At 40.4% G+C, this 17993-nt stretch overlaps 1 protein-coding gene across 3 annotated transcripts in view; it reads right to left on the minus strand.

Moving 5' to 3' along the window:
* Positions 1-27: 27 nt before the first annotated feature.
* LOC144057677 (myelin basic protein-like) overlaps positions 28-17993 on the minus strand; it is a 51984-nt gene continuing 34018 nt past the window's right edge. For 2 of the 3 annotated variants that reach the window (XM_077575512.1, XM_077575511.1), the window contains 2 exons: positions 15269-15360; positions 28-332 (listed from right to left, as the gene is read on the minus strand). In XM_077575512.1, the coding sequence (XP_077431638.1) occupies positions 28-332; positions 15269-15338 (375 nt within the window). In that variant the 5' untranslated portion in view covers positions 15339-15360. The remainder of the gene's footprint in view (positions 333-15268; positions 15361-17993) is intronic. The other variant, XM_077575510.1, reaches the window with a different exon arrangement.

Genomic DNA, 17993 nt, shown 5'->3' on the forward strand with positions numbered 1-17993 from the left:
GGAGATGGAAGAGGGAGGGAGGAAAGGCTAGTCTAGGTCCTGCTCAGGGCTTTCCGACCCGCACTCTGAAGCCGCTCCGCTGTGCTCCTGGATAGTCTGCAGCTCGTCCGATTCTGAGGGTCGGTCTTTGAAGGTGTTGTCCTCTCGGCCCGGGGCATCTCGGGAGAAGAGGCGGGCCAGGTGGGGGCGCGGTGTGGCGGCGTCGGCGTCAGCGTCAGCTGTGCTGGCAGAGGTCCAGGCTGAGCGGGGGCCCTCAGCGCCCGTGGAGTCAGTCACCGCCGGCTTCTCCGAGATGCAGCCATTGTTCTGGTTGGCATCTGTCTCACCCGTTCCTGCAAAGAAACAACAGGGGTCACTTATGGGCTTGGGCCTGCATGGCACCCAGCACACTGCAGTATCACAATGGGCTCTTTTGACGACACTAAGGTCTTCCTGCTGCTGGGTTAAGAGGTCCAAAAACATCAGCATTTGAATTTGAATGAACCTTGCCTGACCTCCTTTTTCTCAGTCTGATCTTAACTATACAGCGCCGTGGAAAAGCATTTGTCCTCTTCTCAAATTATTACTTTTCCCCTCCATCGTTTCCCCAAAAGGTTTCAGATGAAATAAATACAAATATCAGACAACGATAACCCAAATAGACATAGAATATAGTTTTTACATGGTGATTTGATTTATTAAAGGGGAAAATCGGATTCTAAGGTACCCGGTCTGTGTGAAAAAGTACTTGCCCCGCTTGTTAAAATGATGAATTAATTGTGGCTAATCATGTTTTTTGGAAAGCTGAGTTCATTTTCACTGACCAGCCTGATTAACTCCAGACCTGTTCAAGTCACTGGCCCTGCTGAACCAAATTTAGACAGCCTAAAGATCTCAAAAAGGTTTGATAAAATGCCACCATTTAAAATAAATACAAAAACAGGTGAGAAATAAAATAATTGACATCTATCAGACAGGAAAGGGTTACAAAGCCATTCCTAAAGCTTTAGGACAGGCTTTCCCAATCCTGGTCCTCGAGGGCTGGAGTCCTGCAGGTTTTAGATGTTTCTGTCCTTCAACACACCGGATTTATAAAATACGGTAAGCTCATCAGCAAGTTCTGCAGAAGGCTGATAACAATACTGATCTTTAGAATCAGGAGGACCGGGATTGGGGAAGCCTGCTTTAGGGCGGCCAGCAATTCATCACAGAGGAATTGCTGGCCGCCTTCGCCTCAGTTACAGTCAGTGTTGATGGGTCAACAAAAAGGAAGAGACTGGACATCCATGACAAAGTCCCAAACAGAAAACCACTGCTTACCAATAAGAGCACAAAAGCTCATCTTACTTTTGCAAAGAAAACATTTGATTAATTTCCAAGATTTTTGGGAGAATATTCTAATGGACTGACAAAATGCAAGTTGAAATTTTTGGAATGAGTGTGTCTCGTTACATATTGCGGAAAAAAACATCATACCAACAGTGAAACATGCTGGTGGTAATGTGATGGGCTGGGGCTTCTTTGATACTTCAAGGTCTGGACGATTAGCTATAATTGATGGAATTTTTCTGTTTACCAGGAAATCCAGAAGGACGATATTTGGCACTAAGCTTGTGACCTGAAACTTAGTGCACTTGGGTTCTACAGCAGGACAATGACCCAAAGCAAACCTTACTCATCAACCTGTACATTGTATGTTTTTGGACTTTGGGAGGAAGCAGTAGACCCCACACAGAAAGGCCCAAGATAAGATTTGAACACATAACCCTTTTTCTGTGAGTGTCACTAATGAACAATGTGGATATTTGATTGTTTGCTGGACATATGCTAGCTCAGGGCGGGGTCCTTGGCAAACTGATCCCCGGCTACAGAAGCTCGCTCTTGGGGACATGGAATGTCACCTCTCTGGCGGGGAAAGAGAAGGATGAGAAGTTCCGACAAGACATAGTCGGACTTGCCTCCACGAACTGCTTGGGCTCTGGTACCAGTCCACTTGAGAGGGGATGGACTCTTTTCCACTCTGGAGTTGTCCACGGTGAGAGGCGCAGAGCAGGTATGGGCATACTTCTTGCCCCCCAGCGGGTGAGGGGACAGGTCTTGACTGTTGGAGGAGTTCAAGTATCTTGGGGTCTTTTTCACGAGTGAGGGCAGGATGGAGCGGGAGATCGACAGGCGGATCGGTGCAGCGTCTGCAGTGATGCAGATTGCGTATCGGTTCGTTGTGGTGAAGAAAGAGCTGAGCCGAAATGCAAAGCTCTCGAACTACCGGTCGATCTACGTTCCTACGCTCACCTATGGTCACAAGCAACATCCCGGATACAAGCGGGCAAAATGAGTTTCCTCCCTTAGAGATAGAGCGAGAAGCTTGGTTATCTGGGAGGGAGTCGAGCTTCTGCTCCCCCGCATTTAGAGGAGCCAGTTGAGGTGGCTCGGGCATCTGGTTCGGATGCTTCCTGAACGCCTCCCTGGAGAGGTGTTCCAGGCATGTCCCACCGGCAAAAGGCTCCAGGAACGACCCAGGACACGCTGGAGAGTCTATGGCTCTCGGCTGGCCTGGGAACGCCTTGGATCCCGCCGGATGAGCTGGTTGAAGTGGCTGGGGAGATGGAAGTCTGGGCTTTCCTGCTAGAGCTGCTGCCTCCACGACCCAACCCTGGATAGGCGGCAGATAATGAATGGATGGATGGATGGACGGACGCTTGAGCAAGGCACTGACCGGCCGGTAGAAGCCACATCACTCTGACAGATCCTATTTGATTGGATCATGTTGGGCATGTAACCAACTTGAATTATTCCCATGGGTACATACAAGTAGATTTGAATCAAATGAAAGTTGAGCGCTGCTAGACATGTCCTACTATAGAGGACATCCAGTGCATTGCTGCCAATGAGACAATATACACACTGTACTGTGGAGGAATATGCATGCTAATATTGAGTGAACAATGGCACATTGTCAGAGCTGCATAATTATTACAAAGGGACAAAGGGTCTTGTGTCACTAAAATAACTCCTATAAGTATGGATTTCAACATGGTGACACTTACAAGATTTGGGGACTCAGAGCCACAGGGCTGCTGACACAAGCTGTTATATTTTAGCTAACTACTCACACTAGGATTATGTGATTATGACTTGTTAGGTTCTTCATTTTAAACTTACAGCATTAGGAATGTTTTATATGCTCTTTTTCATGCATGTTCTTACAAAGTCAATATCTCATGCAGAAAGTTATTTATTTATTTATTTACAAATCCCATGCATTTTTGAGAAAATGGCAAGTCTGCACAACACATTCAATTGTGATGACCGTTACATTTTTTTCCCTTCCTAATCTGGTCGGCATAGATGCAGTTGGTTGTAGATTCTACTAGTTATTGCATGTTTTTTAGGATAAAACCGCATTTGACATGTGCCACTTATAGTGGTGCATAATACATCATATAAGAGATGCAGCGTTTAAGTAGGAGTAGTTCCTGCTGTGTTAGTTATCATCAAAGTTTAGCTGGGAATAGCAGATGACATACCCAACAATTAATTGAGACATGGCATCTAAGGAGGCCACTAACTGAGGAAATTTTTATGAATCGTCTTGTAATGTTAGCAACCAGGACTATTTTGTAGTACTTATGTACTGTACACACATACATACATGCTTTTGTTAAGAAACTTGTCTGATGAGATAGTAATTTGTCAAAGCATTTAAATACAGCGTGCTTGCCGCGCAGTAGAATCGGGAGGTGGAGGGTGCAAATCTGTGCCGTGAAGAGGGCACTTTGAGACACCACTCCCCAAATAGTTTGTGTGACTAACCCCATAATTGCAGGATGATTAAAACAAACCAAAAAAGAACACAACACAATGATTCAGATGGTTTGATGCCCGTTGTTCACACATTTATGAATGAAATACGTCACATTAGACCAGTGGTCTACCCTGTGGCGATGCTAGACATGGTCTGAGTTTAGATCTACTTTAGATAAGATGTTCTAAGTACCACAAACAGTACAGCATTTTCCAAGTATTTTTATGCGAATGAGAGAGGATATGCAATTCGTAAATGTCTTCTGCCCACTTTCATTCCATGTCAACAAAATATAAGTCACTGTTCTGCTAACAATCTTGAAAATACAACAATAACTACCAAACAATATTAAGCTATTATTAAAAGGTAACAGTATTCTGTAATTTGCTAAATTGCCAGTATGGAACTACTATAAATGCATCAAGTAAAGCAGACAAGGCTGGATACTGATGCTGACAAATTTCATTGATGGCTTTTGATCATTAATTTTTAAATAATGATGTATCCACACAATTTTGTCTCATATTCCAACTTTTAGGAAATCAATAAGCAATTTTCTGGAAAAATGCCTTAAAGTGACTACTGTAATCACAGAATGCCACCCAAGCATGATGTCAAAAAGGTCAGACGATTTGTGCTAAGCTAAGAAATAAATCAGACCTTTTGCTTATTTCTAGGATTTTTGCAAAACTTTTTTTTAAAAATACCCCTTGTTGAGGATAATCTAAAAGACAAACATTGACATAGTCATAGAACATATAAAGACTGGTGCATTTTGAAAATTTTAATTGTGCTTTGAATTTAGCTATTTGTATAGAACTAGCCCCCGTGCTGTTTTAGCACTGCCAGCTGGCAGTCGGGAGGGAAGAAATAGAACTAGCAACATGACAAGTGGCCACCATATTTGTGAAATGTTTGAAAAAAAAAGAAAACATGGAATGAGCGCTTGACATGCGTCTAAAATCCTCCAGAGCTCAGTGACATAGTGTTCTTTTCTTGTCTTGTTGGTGCATCAACCTGTGTCAAAAGTAAGAATTACAATGCAGGAAAACTTTAAGCTGGCTGTTTAATGCTAAAGAAATGGCCCATGGGCCCTCTACAATATTGTCACGCTCACGTCTTTTGATCAGATCAACCTGGCTTTTGTGTACCTCACCCTCAATGGTATGACTCTCGTTTGAATTTTTTACTTAAACTGTTTGAAGTCAAATAGTCAGCTGGAGCCTCTCAATTTCAATATGAAAGTCGAAAGATGTTATCAGTGTGAATTCATTGGAAACATTAAGATGCTGCTTGAAGACGTGATGAGAGCAGGCAAGAATATGAATCAAATGAGAAGCTGTGAATTCAAGAAAAACTCAACAACTGTCCGCCTGCTGCAGCCATCAGTGTGAGGACGCTACTACAGCAGAAGCAGCACTACATGCAAACAAGAACTTAGGGCTAATTATCCACTAGTCTGGTGGCAGCAGGTGTGTTTTGAAAGAGTGCCCCTTCCATTAATACTGGATATATTCACCAGTTGAAATTTGCATGAAGTGACAAAGACATGACCATATTGGAGAGTCCATGAAACTCTGTAGAAAATACCTTCTACAAAATATATCTTAAATAATGTGTAATTTGAACTAGAGTATTTTTTTTACTAAATAGATTACAACTGTTGACGCACTTTTTCTGAAGATGCACAAAGACTTAAGTACTAGTGGTAGTCAGTTGTAGAGATATAGCGTTAACTGCAGGGGCGTAGCCAGAAAATTTTCATTGAGGTGGCCAGGGTGAAACCATGACTCATATAGGGGTGGCCATAAGTTCATACCTGAAATGTATAAAAAATGTGTTTTTTAACCATGCAGCCATACCGTTCGCATGCTGACTTTGGACTGCGAGTGCCGATGTGTGGGCTGCATAAAATAATATGTTATGAATTCAATGCATTGGAGCTGTTACAACTGTCAATGAGTTGATCAGTTACAATAGAGCTTTCTGTCACTTGGCGGCAATAAGGCAAATGTCAGTTACTGACCTGTACACCATAAGTAGAAAAGGAAACCAAATAGCGAAATTCACGACTAAGTATTAAAAACAAAACACTATGTCAATTCCTTACCTCACCAAAAGACGACTTTTTTTCTATTCTTTTACCTGTGGTAAAATCTATTACCTGTAGTTAATTTTGTGTTAGTAAACAGGACTCAAGACTCTGAATTTAACCCTGGAGAACCCACGGGGTCAAATTTGGCCATTATAGATTCTGCTACTCAAATAACAAAGACCTTTTTTTTTTTTTTTGAAATTTGACTTCAAAAGTCCTGAGTGCCACTTCTGACCCCTGCATGGGGCCATCTAGTGGATGAATATTGCACTTACATGAGCCAGAGTGGTGGTGACAAGATGGCTGGCAACATGCTGTTTTGTTGAGCTGGAAATCAATCCAAACAAAACCATCTTCCCAGCAAACCATCAGATGGTAAAACTGTGTTTTTTTTGTTTATCTATTTCATATCATGTTGGAGAATGCCTAGGAGTATGTTTTATATATACTGTATATTTTGATAAATTAGCAACTGAGCTAGTTCAAAAAACAAGGGTTAAAATTGAAAAAACATATATTTTGGTGTTTAGTGAACTTATAGCAGTCATTTAATGTATAATTCATAATTTTCCAAAGAAGAAAAGGGTTCTTGGGTTCCCCAAGGTTAATTTGATGCAGGAATTCTTTGCCCGTTTGGCATCTGGTTGGATATTAAAGTTCTCACATTAATAAATGTATTTTTGATTATCACATTGTTTCATGTTATTTTATATTGTTACAGCAATCATAATATCTGAATGGACCATTTTGTACAAGACATACAGGTTAAAAAGAACCCTTGGAATGTTTTTATTATATTGTTTTCTGTAGTTCTTATTCATTAATTGTTTTATTGTGTCCTTTTAAAATATCAGCTTGTTCCTACTATACAAGATTGATACATCAAATTTCTTCTTTTTGTGTATATTTTTACACACATTTATTTGTTCGAAACACTGAACATAAACATAAAAATAAATTACAAAAACTAGTAAATTACCGGTATGCCTTTTCATGGACTAACATAGCACTACCTACTCTTCTGTGTGTCAATTTTACAAAGCATTTTCACCTTACGTGGACTTTAATTAATTACTGTACCTTTGCATGCAAATTTTTAGATCATTGTTTGCAGACATCAACACATGCTAAAATCAATCCATTTTCAACAACACTCATCCTCTGATATGCAAAATGTTGCTTTAAGTACGAATCTGATATACAGTGTTCACTCACTTTATAATACAATAATTCGATGCACTTTTGTTTGCAATGGCGTTACAGTGTATGTAGCGATGGACTTGATGATGTTATAGATCCAAATAAAAATCTGCGATAGAGTGAATTTGCAATAAGTGAACCGCGAAGTAGCGAGGGACCACAGTACGACTTAGATTTAGGCCAAAATGTTTAAATATTTAAAATTTCGTATAGCGTGTAATGAGACTTGAACTTGATAAACACTTCACTGATCAGTTCAATTCAGAAGTTTAACAAGATCAACATCTTGATGGTTCAAAGTATGCAAAGAGTGGGATCTAAATCTCATCAGTTTTCCTCCTCTTCCTCAATGTGAAGAGGATGTGAAGCGGAGCATTGTGGGACTGTGGAACGGAAAACATTCCTTTGAACAAACACTAGGAATGACAGTATGTGGCTTTAGACCAAAACTCCTACCCAGCGGTGAAAACCCCTCTGCTACGACATTCATGCTGGATGTGAAGCACCCACAATGCAAGAAAAGCCGCTTCACTGTCTCCAAAACCACATTCAGCATTCAGGACTTCAGACGTTCAGCGATAAGACTGACAACGTTACAGAACAACAAGAACATTCTGCTTTCCTGGCAGGCTCCTTTAATGATCCTGACCTCCCATTTCAATAATGACTTTAGATGAAGGATGTTGCTCCAGTGTTAAAAATGCACTTTCTATTCAGATAGCCGACATGATGACATCACATTAACACTAGGCAAATCATACGAGGTTTGGGCTTACTTAAAACATAAAGTCGGGTTTGTTAAACTAAAGTGAATGATCTGATCCGGGCTCAAGTATAGTACACTTATTAACGTTAACTGCCACTTTTGCATTAGAGAAATTAAAAGAACAATTTAGAAAAAGGCACATCAAGAAAATTTCAGTCAGACAGCGCCCATGCTTAAATCTCATTGTACATTTTTTGTTTGTATAATGACAATAAAAGCTATCTCTGAATTCAAGACTTTAATGAAGTGATGTCACAATCAACGGGGACAGGCAGTAGTCCAAGAAAATCGTTTTACTTTAATGTTCTTAATTATAATCCTTCAGGGGTAAATTCTTGGTCCAGGAGCAACCAAATGATTGAAAGCTCTGCACTACAGCATGTTGATTTTCTCTTCCTTTCGATGTAGCTAGTAGGAACTCGCTGTTCTATGTGTTATTGAGGAATAAATCAGTGCAGAGATATCAATCTGCTACTAATTTAAAACCTCTAAAGTAATTAATCTATGGCAATGTGTTACTGTAAGAGAAAGCTCAATGTGATGAGTGTGTATTTAAATCATTCAATCCCAGCCATTTTCACTGAAGCAACCCCCTTCGCTCCTGGCTGTTTTACTGGATTTTGACTGATTTTGCAAGGCCCACAAAATATTGTGTTATATTGCTATAAATACATGTAAACTACCAAAAGAAAGATTAAAGTTGATTCTTTCATCAGGAAAAAAAGTACATTTGTATCCGTTTCCGTTTTGCAGCAATTAGCATTAGAAGAGCTTGTTGCAACATGGCCCTGGTTGATCTCTTATACTCTACTGCCACCTGCTGGCCGTTTTTTGTAATAACTATCATTGTTTTAAGCGACCTCTCCAGGTTAAAAAAAACATTTAAAAAAAGTATAAATACGTTTTTGGGACCATGGCAATATTTAAATATGTTTTTCTACGTTTTTGGGAGCAAATGAGTTAATCAGTGCAATGTAGCTGTAAGGGTCATCGTTGGTATTCTCTCAATTACCCATCATTCCCTCATCTTGGACTCTTAAAGCCCAAAACACACAGATACAAAACACACACACTTTGGATAATTGTCCTGCCAGCTGGTCAAAGCCAGATGACAAGTTCAAGAGGCCACACAGATGCACTCCGTCTTACACCGTGGTGCCACAAACACACAATGCATAGAAACATGGTGTGTTGCCACATGAAATGTAATCTGAAGAGAGGAAAATGAGTGCATCTGCATAAACAAGGACGCATCTGGGGCGAACTAAAAAGTGAAAAGAATTTTTTTTAATTCTGCAGCCAATTCCTATCAGCTAAAGCTCATCCTTTTGTGAGTGAAAGTGAAAAATCTGACAGAAAAGAAAAGAGATCAGAGGCGAGAGAAGGAGCTGAGAGGAAAGGAAGAATGTGAACAATGGTGTCAAAGCAAAAGACACTGTTTCAGTGATGGATGTTTCCCTTTAACAATCAGAGCCTTTGAGGGGGATGGAGGGGCTTCATAATGGCAGTGACGGGGCTTGTGTCACCCTGTGTCTGACACTGTCATGGAGACAAATTACTGAACCACAGGACTTGCATGACACAAATGTAGAGCAGGGCTTTAATGCACTTACTTACCCATACATACACACATTTGAGATACGATAGTTTTCAGCATTTATTGCATGGTACTTGACCACATACCACACATTACGGATTTGAATCTTCCTATCACTCGCTTCAAATAAAATCAAATTTTATATAATTAGAGTCAGAACTTCTCACTGGCTTGGGCTGTTAGTTCACTGCTGATTGAACCTGCCCGTGCTGATTTGGCAGCCCAAGTACATCTGGCACCTTCACTGGAACTCTTACAGTAACCACAGTTGTTAATGTCGCTAACTTAGATTGGACGAAGAAACCAGGACATTGTGAGCTATCAACGTATGATATTAAAATAAATGATAAGTCGTAATTATGCCAAAACAAGATTAAACTGGTACTGTACCGCAACCGCCAATTTATGTGTCAGAATGAAAACACACACTCGTTTTCTGTTCCTCTCTCCCCATCTCTTGACTTCCCCAGCCAATTTAAATCACACTCAATGTGTTGCCTTTAAGGACAACGTCAGTGCTGCGGGTGTGACAATTTTCAATGATTACTACAAAGCAAACTTTGAGAATCACTAGACCAATGGGCGACATTATATTTGAACAGAACACGGAAGAATCACAAAACTTGTTAGTGGACGTGTGGCGAAACTACACGCTATTCATGTTTAAAATAGATTAAACAAAACACATCAATTTTCCAGCCGTTGGATCCCACTAGTTTTCAATGAAAGTATGGTAGTCGGCTACTAACCGGTCTACCCATACTGCACCACGTGGCCAAGATGCACACTTCGCTTATTGTGCACAGCATATGTGCAGTGCATCTGTTATGAATAATGGTACATTACACCGCTGAGCATAATGTCAACAGGAAGTGAAACTTTTAGTGAGACTTTTAACAAGGTTTCAGTGTATGTGTGGATTTTTTTGTCCAATCATCAAGAAGAACATTTTTTAGGTCAGAAGTCACCCGCATTGCCTGAGTGCGCCTAACTCACCAACTGTTGCTCTAGTTGAGATGTCGGGTAAGGTTAAGGTCAGGACCCACAAATGCCTTTTGGACCTTGATTTTTACACTGTCATGACAGAACAGGAAGATTTTATCTGAACTAAGGGATCTCTTGCTGACAATGTAAATCCTGTATCTGTATGTTTTAGCTCTGCCGCTTTTCTTTGAAAAAGCCATCCCAGATACTAACCTACTAAAGTTTGACAATGCATATCACAGATTTAAAATGGATTACTCATTTCATTCTACTGAATCATTGTATGTATGTATGTATTGCTTATGTAATAGGAACATATCAGTGTTTTGCTACTTTGTTTTAACTGATTATTACTAAATGACACTACTCTGCACATGTACGATAGTTCTACATCTGACTGGTTAATCAGACTGTGCATTATCTGATCTAAAAAACATTGTACTTTTCTCCTCAACTCTGCTGTGCTTCTATTCTCCAATGCATATACCGTTATTCAGTCCCCCTCAGCTCACCCTGCCATGCGAGACAAATGGTTACGCAGCATGGATCAGCAATAAAAAGACAGAAAGAAGGGGGTCTGCTTTGCTGAGTGGATGCCTGCTTCAGGATGGTCCAGGTAATGGAGCCATTATGGGCTTTTAACAGCCACACAGCTGATGGTGGTGTTTGCCTTTCGGTGGTAAAGCAGCACAAACAGGAAGTGAGCGAAGAGGCACCCCGAGACACGGAACAACATGGGGCGTGCCAGGGTGTCTGCTGCACTAAAATAGGAACCAATAAAGTTGAACAAACTTCACTGTCAAACATTGAACAATGGACAATTTGAATTAAATTGTGAAAGATTTGTTTCTAAATACATAATAATGTTTGGAGATAATTGCTTAAAACATTTACAAAGACTGAGAGCTATGTAGAAGTGATTTATGAAGATATGACGAGTAAACTGTTTTTACCAATCCCGTGTTACTGATTTTAAGGGTGTGGCTAAAACGGCTGCCTGGGAGCGTAGATTGATTCACTAACTATATAACGACATATAACTTATTGGAGTATATTGACAAAACTTTCTAATGAAACTGTTTAATAAAGTGACTAAATATGTTTGGTTTGTTAAAGATGAACAAGCTATAAGGGGCTAATGTTAACTCTTAGGTTTTGCTCGATTAATACATATTGTCAACTCATACTTCCTATGGGCTCAACACCTGTGGGAGGAGCCAAAGAAGTCAGGTGCATAGAGAGCTGGTTGGCGGCCGAAGGGAGGGACCTCGGCTACAGAAGCTAGCTATAGTGAATGTCACCTCTCTGGCCGGGAGGTAGCCCAAGTTGGTATGTGAGGTTGAGAAGTTCAGAGAAGTTCCGACAACTGTCGATAAGAGTCGGGCTCAACAACACACGGGCTCGACAACACACGGCTTGGGCTCTGGTACCAGTACTCTTGAGAGGGGTTGGAAACTTTCCAGTTTAGAGTTGCCGACGGAAAGAGACGCCGAGCAAGTGTGGGTATCGTGCTTGTACATTGTAGCACCCCTCCACCTTGAGGTGCCGAGCGAAAGTGAACCACCGGTTCACAAAACTCACAAAATTGCTAATGCTTCCTTTTCATATCACTACGGGGTGCACTCCAATTCCCCTCCCCTCCCCTCCAGCCTTAAAGGAGGGGCAGTTAAGATTTAGGATCGGCGGGCCGCTGCTGCAAAATGATTGTTGAGGAAACATGGCATCTGAAGCATCTCAATACAGAGCTATGATCTATACTTTCCACAGAATTAGCAAACTAGAACGCTACAATGACTACAGTAAAATAGTATTCAGTATTTGATCATTACATCTGTGGGAGAAAAACAAATGATTGGAGTGATAGGAAAAAATATTGACCAAAGGTCAAAAGGTGGAATCAAATCCTTCAAGCGTTAACATGTATCGTCACATCTAGAGTAACCGATCGCATCGCAGATAACAGAGCAAAATACGAGGATGCATGAACGAATGCTAGATAATTAGGGCTGACTTGGAGCATTATATTACTGGGAACCACTGTGGATTAAGCCCACTCCATCCTGATCAATGTTCAAACCAAGCAACCATAATAACCCTAGCAGCCTATTGGGATGGAGTCAGATCAATCAGACTAAGTCTAACTAGTTAATATCACTGAAAGCACAAGAGATGCTGCCACTGTAGCTAACAGCTTGACTGCTAGTTGCACTGCAAGTTGTCACAGTCGGTTGTTTTTGGACACCAAATATACAGCCATGCACATATCAAACTTCAAAATTACAGTTAGCATCACCACTGTGATCTGTATTGACTGATTTTGTGTTTGTTCTATAACCAATCAATACCTCATTAACCTGACACACACAGCAAACCCCAAATGTCCACATCTACACACAGTGTAAAGTATTGGAAACGTGAAGCAAATCCCCGTATTTAGCTGTAGACTGAAAAAAATTGGGTTGGGTTTGACATCAAAAGATGAATATTAGACAATGAGACTCATCTTTATTTCCAAATTCCAAGTATTTACATCTGAATCTGAACCGTAACCGAGAGGATAGCATATTTTGTTACAATCCAACCATTTTTCATGAGAGCAGAAGTTCAACAATATGTCAAATGTGTTTTCTTGGCCGGGTGTGCCCTATTACATCAATCAGGATAATTGCAACAACATCGAACAGAACCTGTCCAACCATTTGGAATGTGCTTAAGAAAAACAAAACAATACACAAAAAAATAAAATATAAAATATAAAACACTGAGCGTACTATGTAAGAGACATGGAACGGGGAGAGCAAGAAAACAGCAGTAGCTGATGACAAACATTGTGAGAGCTATAAAGAAGACCCCTCTATAAAACTTTCTAGCTCTTCACTTGTTTTGAATATATTATTGACACATCATCAAGACTAGTACAAGTTATAGATTAAAGACAGTCCGCGAATAATAAGATGGTACACTTACTTAACCCTGCGAGGCAGCTGTAGTTTTATGCAACTTGTTTCAGTACAGTTGATATGAGCCAGCAGGCATCTCTTATGTAAATGAAAAATGTTTCGCTATCAGTTGTATGTACTTGTTTTGCTCGGAATGCTCAAATCAAACCCCATCCGATGATGAGGTATTAACAATGAAATTGATTTGAGGTGGCAACTGAAAGTCTGTTATAGATGCATTAATCAAATATACAGCCCACAATAAAATATGTTCAAATTTGTGCTGAACATGTGTAATAAACTTTGCCCTCATCTGCCGGGTTGCAGCGTTACAAAAGCCCTTCCATCTGTTTTGTATACAAAGTATTCACATGACGTCACCAACCCCACCTATCGACCCAGCAGCCATTTGGTGGGTCAAACAATTTTGTGGCAAACAATTGTGGCCAGCGAGACAATGCAAGAAAATGCTGAGGAGTGCTCATGTTGCTTACTACAAGTTACTTGATTCAATCATGTGTTCATTCATTCATATTTTCACAAACTACTTCACAATTGTACACACGTGTGCCATTCACGGGTGCAATAATAGGACGAACAAAGATTTGAAATGAAGATTCTAGATAGTATTCACATGACGTCATTTGCCACACATTGTGTGTCGCTCACAGGTCCATGGAATGTCGAATGGGAGCGGACAAAGAAGTGTCCGAAATTGCAAAGATAAATAGAAAGGATTTCCATCCGACAAAGTCTACCAAAGTGTGTTCTGACCATTTTGATTGTCAATGTAAGATGGTAATAATGCTTTAACCACTATGCGACTATAATATATGTGAGCTGCCAGCCGCGGCTAGCTCTGGCTAAAAATAGATCTGGTGGTCAAGATGTTCGATTTTGAGATCTCTCCCAATACCTTTCTTAAGGTCTTTTATTTTCCTTTCCCAGCAGCCCAAAAGTTAAAATTGTTGTTAAAGTGTAGAAAAATAAGTGATGAAGGTTTTGTTGTTGTAACATGCTAGCACTAGTAGCTAGCGCGATCGGGGAACTAGCTAACTTGGTTTAAAAATAGATATAATATATATATAATAGAAATAGATATTGTTCACATAGCAACCAATAAAAGTATAGAAGACGCAAGAATGTCCGTGTTTTGGGAGCTATCCAGGCATACGTTGCCAATTGCCATGAAGTCCGGGCAGTAACGTCGGCAAATGCTTGTAATCCAATCGATTCCACTTATCAGAATGTTTCAACATGTACCGCTGCTACGAGTGTTGAGCTAAAACTTACGCATACGTCTTGCTTACACAAGTGACGTTAGAGGAAGCTGGGTGTAAACACAATAGAAACACAGCAGAGTCCGCTGGAAAGTTGACCCACCACTCGTGATCCCGTGACGTCCGTGAATATTATCTATAGTGCTTGTGCTTGCCCTCCTTAAAACAGGAGAGAGCTGGAGTCTATCCCAGTGAAATTTGGTTGGGAGGCGGGGTACATCTGGACTGGTGGCCAGCCAATCACATGGCACATAAGGACAAGCAAACATTCAGACTCAAATTCACACCAAATAAAACAGTATAGAGTCGTCAGTGAAACAGAAATGCATGTTTCTGGAATTGAGAGAATGCCGGACACAGAAAATCCACTCAAGAATGGGAAGAACAGGCAAACATCACAAAGCAAGACTAACCACCTAGCCACCGTTGTGCTTCATTTTCTTAAACCATCCATTTATTATGTCGTACTTTATTAAGATTTTTTTTTTTACTATTAGAGTGACTGTGCTTGTTGCTACAACAATTTTACAGTATAGCAGTGTTACTATGAGTTCCCCCCAAAATTGCCAACACTCCAATTCACTTTTTACATGCTGACCCCAAATAAATATCGAAATGCAAACCTCCTACCAAAGACTTCATCTTGTGTTTCAGGTTCCTCTGCTGCTGTGGTTGCCGCTGATCCTCTCTCATCTTTGGTCTCAGGTGATAAGGCCTTGGGGATAGAAAAACAGGTTTGGAAGGTGAGTTACCATGGAAACAGCAGAGCAGGATCAATGATGAGAAACAGTCACACCCACTTAATTTATTTGCTTTTTCAAACTGAGAAGCTTTGTGCGTGTTGTTTCGTCATTGTCAATGTATTGTCCTGCCATTTGTTAACTTTATTTAAAAAATTGACAAGTTGTTTGATTACAAATTATTGAATGAGCGTGCCTGCTCAACATCGTTCTGTAATACTAAGCTCATCTGACTCCATAAGCTTGTGAACATACAGTACAGTATACTGTAGACATGAGGCCACTAGAATTGCCGGGGTAGTTTCAGTGTTAGTTTTGCACCCAAGACCAATTACTTAATTTACATATCTGTCAATGCACTACAGTACATATAACCTCTTACAATTCTGTTTAATGTTTAGGATGATGTAGCTTTCAAATAGGAACCAGTAGAATAAGTTTGGCATTTGTATGCAACACTAGTTACACAGTTTTTTCTCATCTAAAATGTACACAGACTAAAAGACAACTATTTGATTTGACACCATTTTACCGGTCTCGTGTTGACTTTGAAAGGGGTTTATTTATATGGTCAAATTGTACCTGAAATCTACCTACTACTTTAAAAACGAATCTAAAAATCTAATTATCCTGTACTCCTCACACTGTGCTGTAGAAGCAGTCTACTGTATGTTGGCCATTTTTACTGAGGGAAGAAATTGTACTCCTTGGTCAGCAGCTCTTAGCATCATATCACACCTTCCCACCTCTTGGGGCAAAATTTACATAGAGCTTGGTGCTACAGTAGGTGAGGTATCAAATGACCCTGGCATGTCAACAAGCAGAACAGAATGATTCTTCTTGCCAATTATTCCTGTTATTCAGAGAACCTTGCATTATGCTGAGCTCTTTGCTTGTGACCTCTAAATTCAGAAATTATGCTAATTTGTAGCTGCATTTGAAAAAAATACAAGTGTACATATTACCCTTGATCACTGATAATTTACATAAGCATCGCTTCTCTATAATGGTGACCATAAACAGTGGCCATCTACTCTTAAGGGTCATTTATGCTTTATGTTAGATACACATACACATATCGCTGGCGTTGGGCCAAAACCTCCCATGTCAAAATTGGGTAAATGTAATATTTTCCCACAAATCTATACTATTGATCAGTCACCTGTTTGTGTATGCTATGTTTAAGTACAGTGTGCATTATTTAGTGCCATTGCGTGGTAAACTAATAGAATGCAGTGATTTTGAAGCACGTACACTACGGTGCCTCAGAGAGACCACACTTCGCAAGGCCACCACCAATTACTATACCAATTATTATTTGAAGTTAGCAAGCGAGTGAGCAGGAACAGCAGGAAGCAAGAGTGGCTGGCAGGCCCCTGCTGTGGACTCAAGTGGTTGTAAGCAGTGGTTGACCAATTGGGTCCCACACTAGCTGCAACTACCACCTGAGGCTAACTATGTTTGTAAATAGGGGGTGATATGGCTTAAAAATTATATTACGATATTTCAAAGAAATTTGCGGTGACTACATTTTTGACAATATTGGTAATAATTACTGAACAATAGATTTGTGTTTGGTACTTCTGAATTTTTTTTATTTTATTTCACTAAATATTTAAGCCACCTTTTTCCCCAATTGAAAGTGCAAATGTAGCATAACTGTAAAAGAGAAATGGGGGTGGGGGTGGGGGAGAAAAAATGTCTATTGTTTTCCCTGTAAGAATTAGAACTAATTGTAACGTAACTGCTTAAAGCTTAATGAATAAATACAAAGCAAACACAAATCTTTAGAAGTCAGTGGGCCCCATACCCGTTGGTTTTCTCGCAAATTGCATGAGTCAAGAAAGTCCATTATTTTCTCCTGTGTGATTGATCCTCGTGTCTAGAGGCAAGAAACTTCACCTTTGGTAGCAGCCAGCTCGTGACGTAATGCTTTGCACATCGCAGGCATACGTGTCGGATTTTTTTCTTCACACCTTACACAGTGTGTATTTTGCTGTGACCGGCAACTCTCGTGCGAGCATTATTTGGCTATGAATGTCTCTCATTGGTCATTTAGAAGAGCTAGAAATACATGCCCTGCCGTTGAATGCCATGATTGCTTGTAGAGTGGCTATGAATAACGCAAATGTGCACGTAGGCAGCTGCGCAGTCACAACATGCACGCCATCTCATCGAGCCGGACACACCTCGCATGTCGCGAGCACTTTTAGCTTAGCGGTTCATTGCAAAGTCACGTCAACTCGGAGGCGAGTTGACGGTCACAGCAAAATAACCACCGCGGATTGTTTATCATGGCCAAAACATACGCAGCCACTTCCATATTATGCAACCGCCATTTGCTTTTTCGAACACGAACAACGCAAACTGTTTTTGTGTCCTCATGTGTCTTTAGCCTGTGCATATTCTGTAGCTTTACACTCACTGTTGTTATGCAGCAGCGAACGCGCGGTTATGTCCAAATGGAAAGGCGAAGACGTGATGTTAAAGATTACGTCATCACGTCAATTTCGTGATCTTTCAGATTTTTATCACCCAAAAAAATACACCGGTAATATCGTAGAAGGTATATGGAACACCCCTATTTGCAAAGTTATTTACCTTTGGG

The sequence above is a fragment of the Vanacampus margaritifer genome, chromosome 9, assembly GCF_051991255.1.
Source record: "Vanacampus margaritifer isolate UIUO_Vmar chromosome 9, RoL_Vmar_1.0, whole genome shotgun sequence".
NCBI classification, from domain to species: domain Eukaryota; kingdom Metazoa; phylum Chordata; class Actinopteri; order Syngnathiformes; family Syngnathidae; genus Vanacampus; species Vanacampus margaritifer.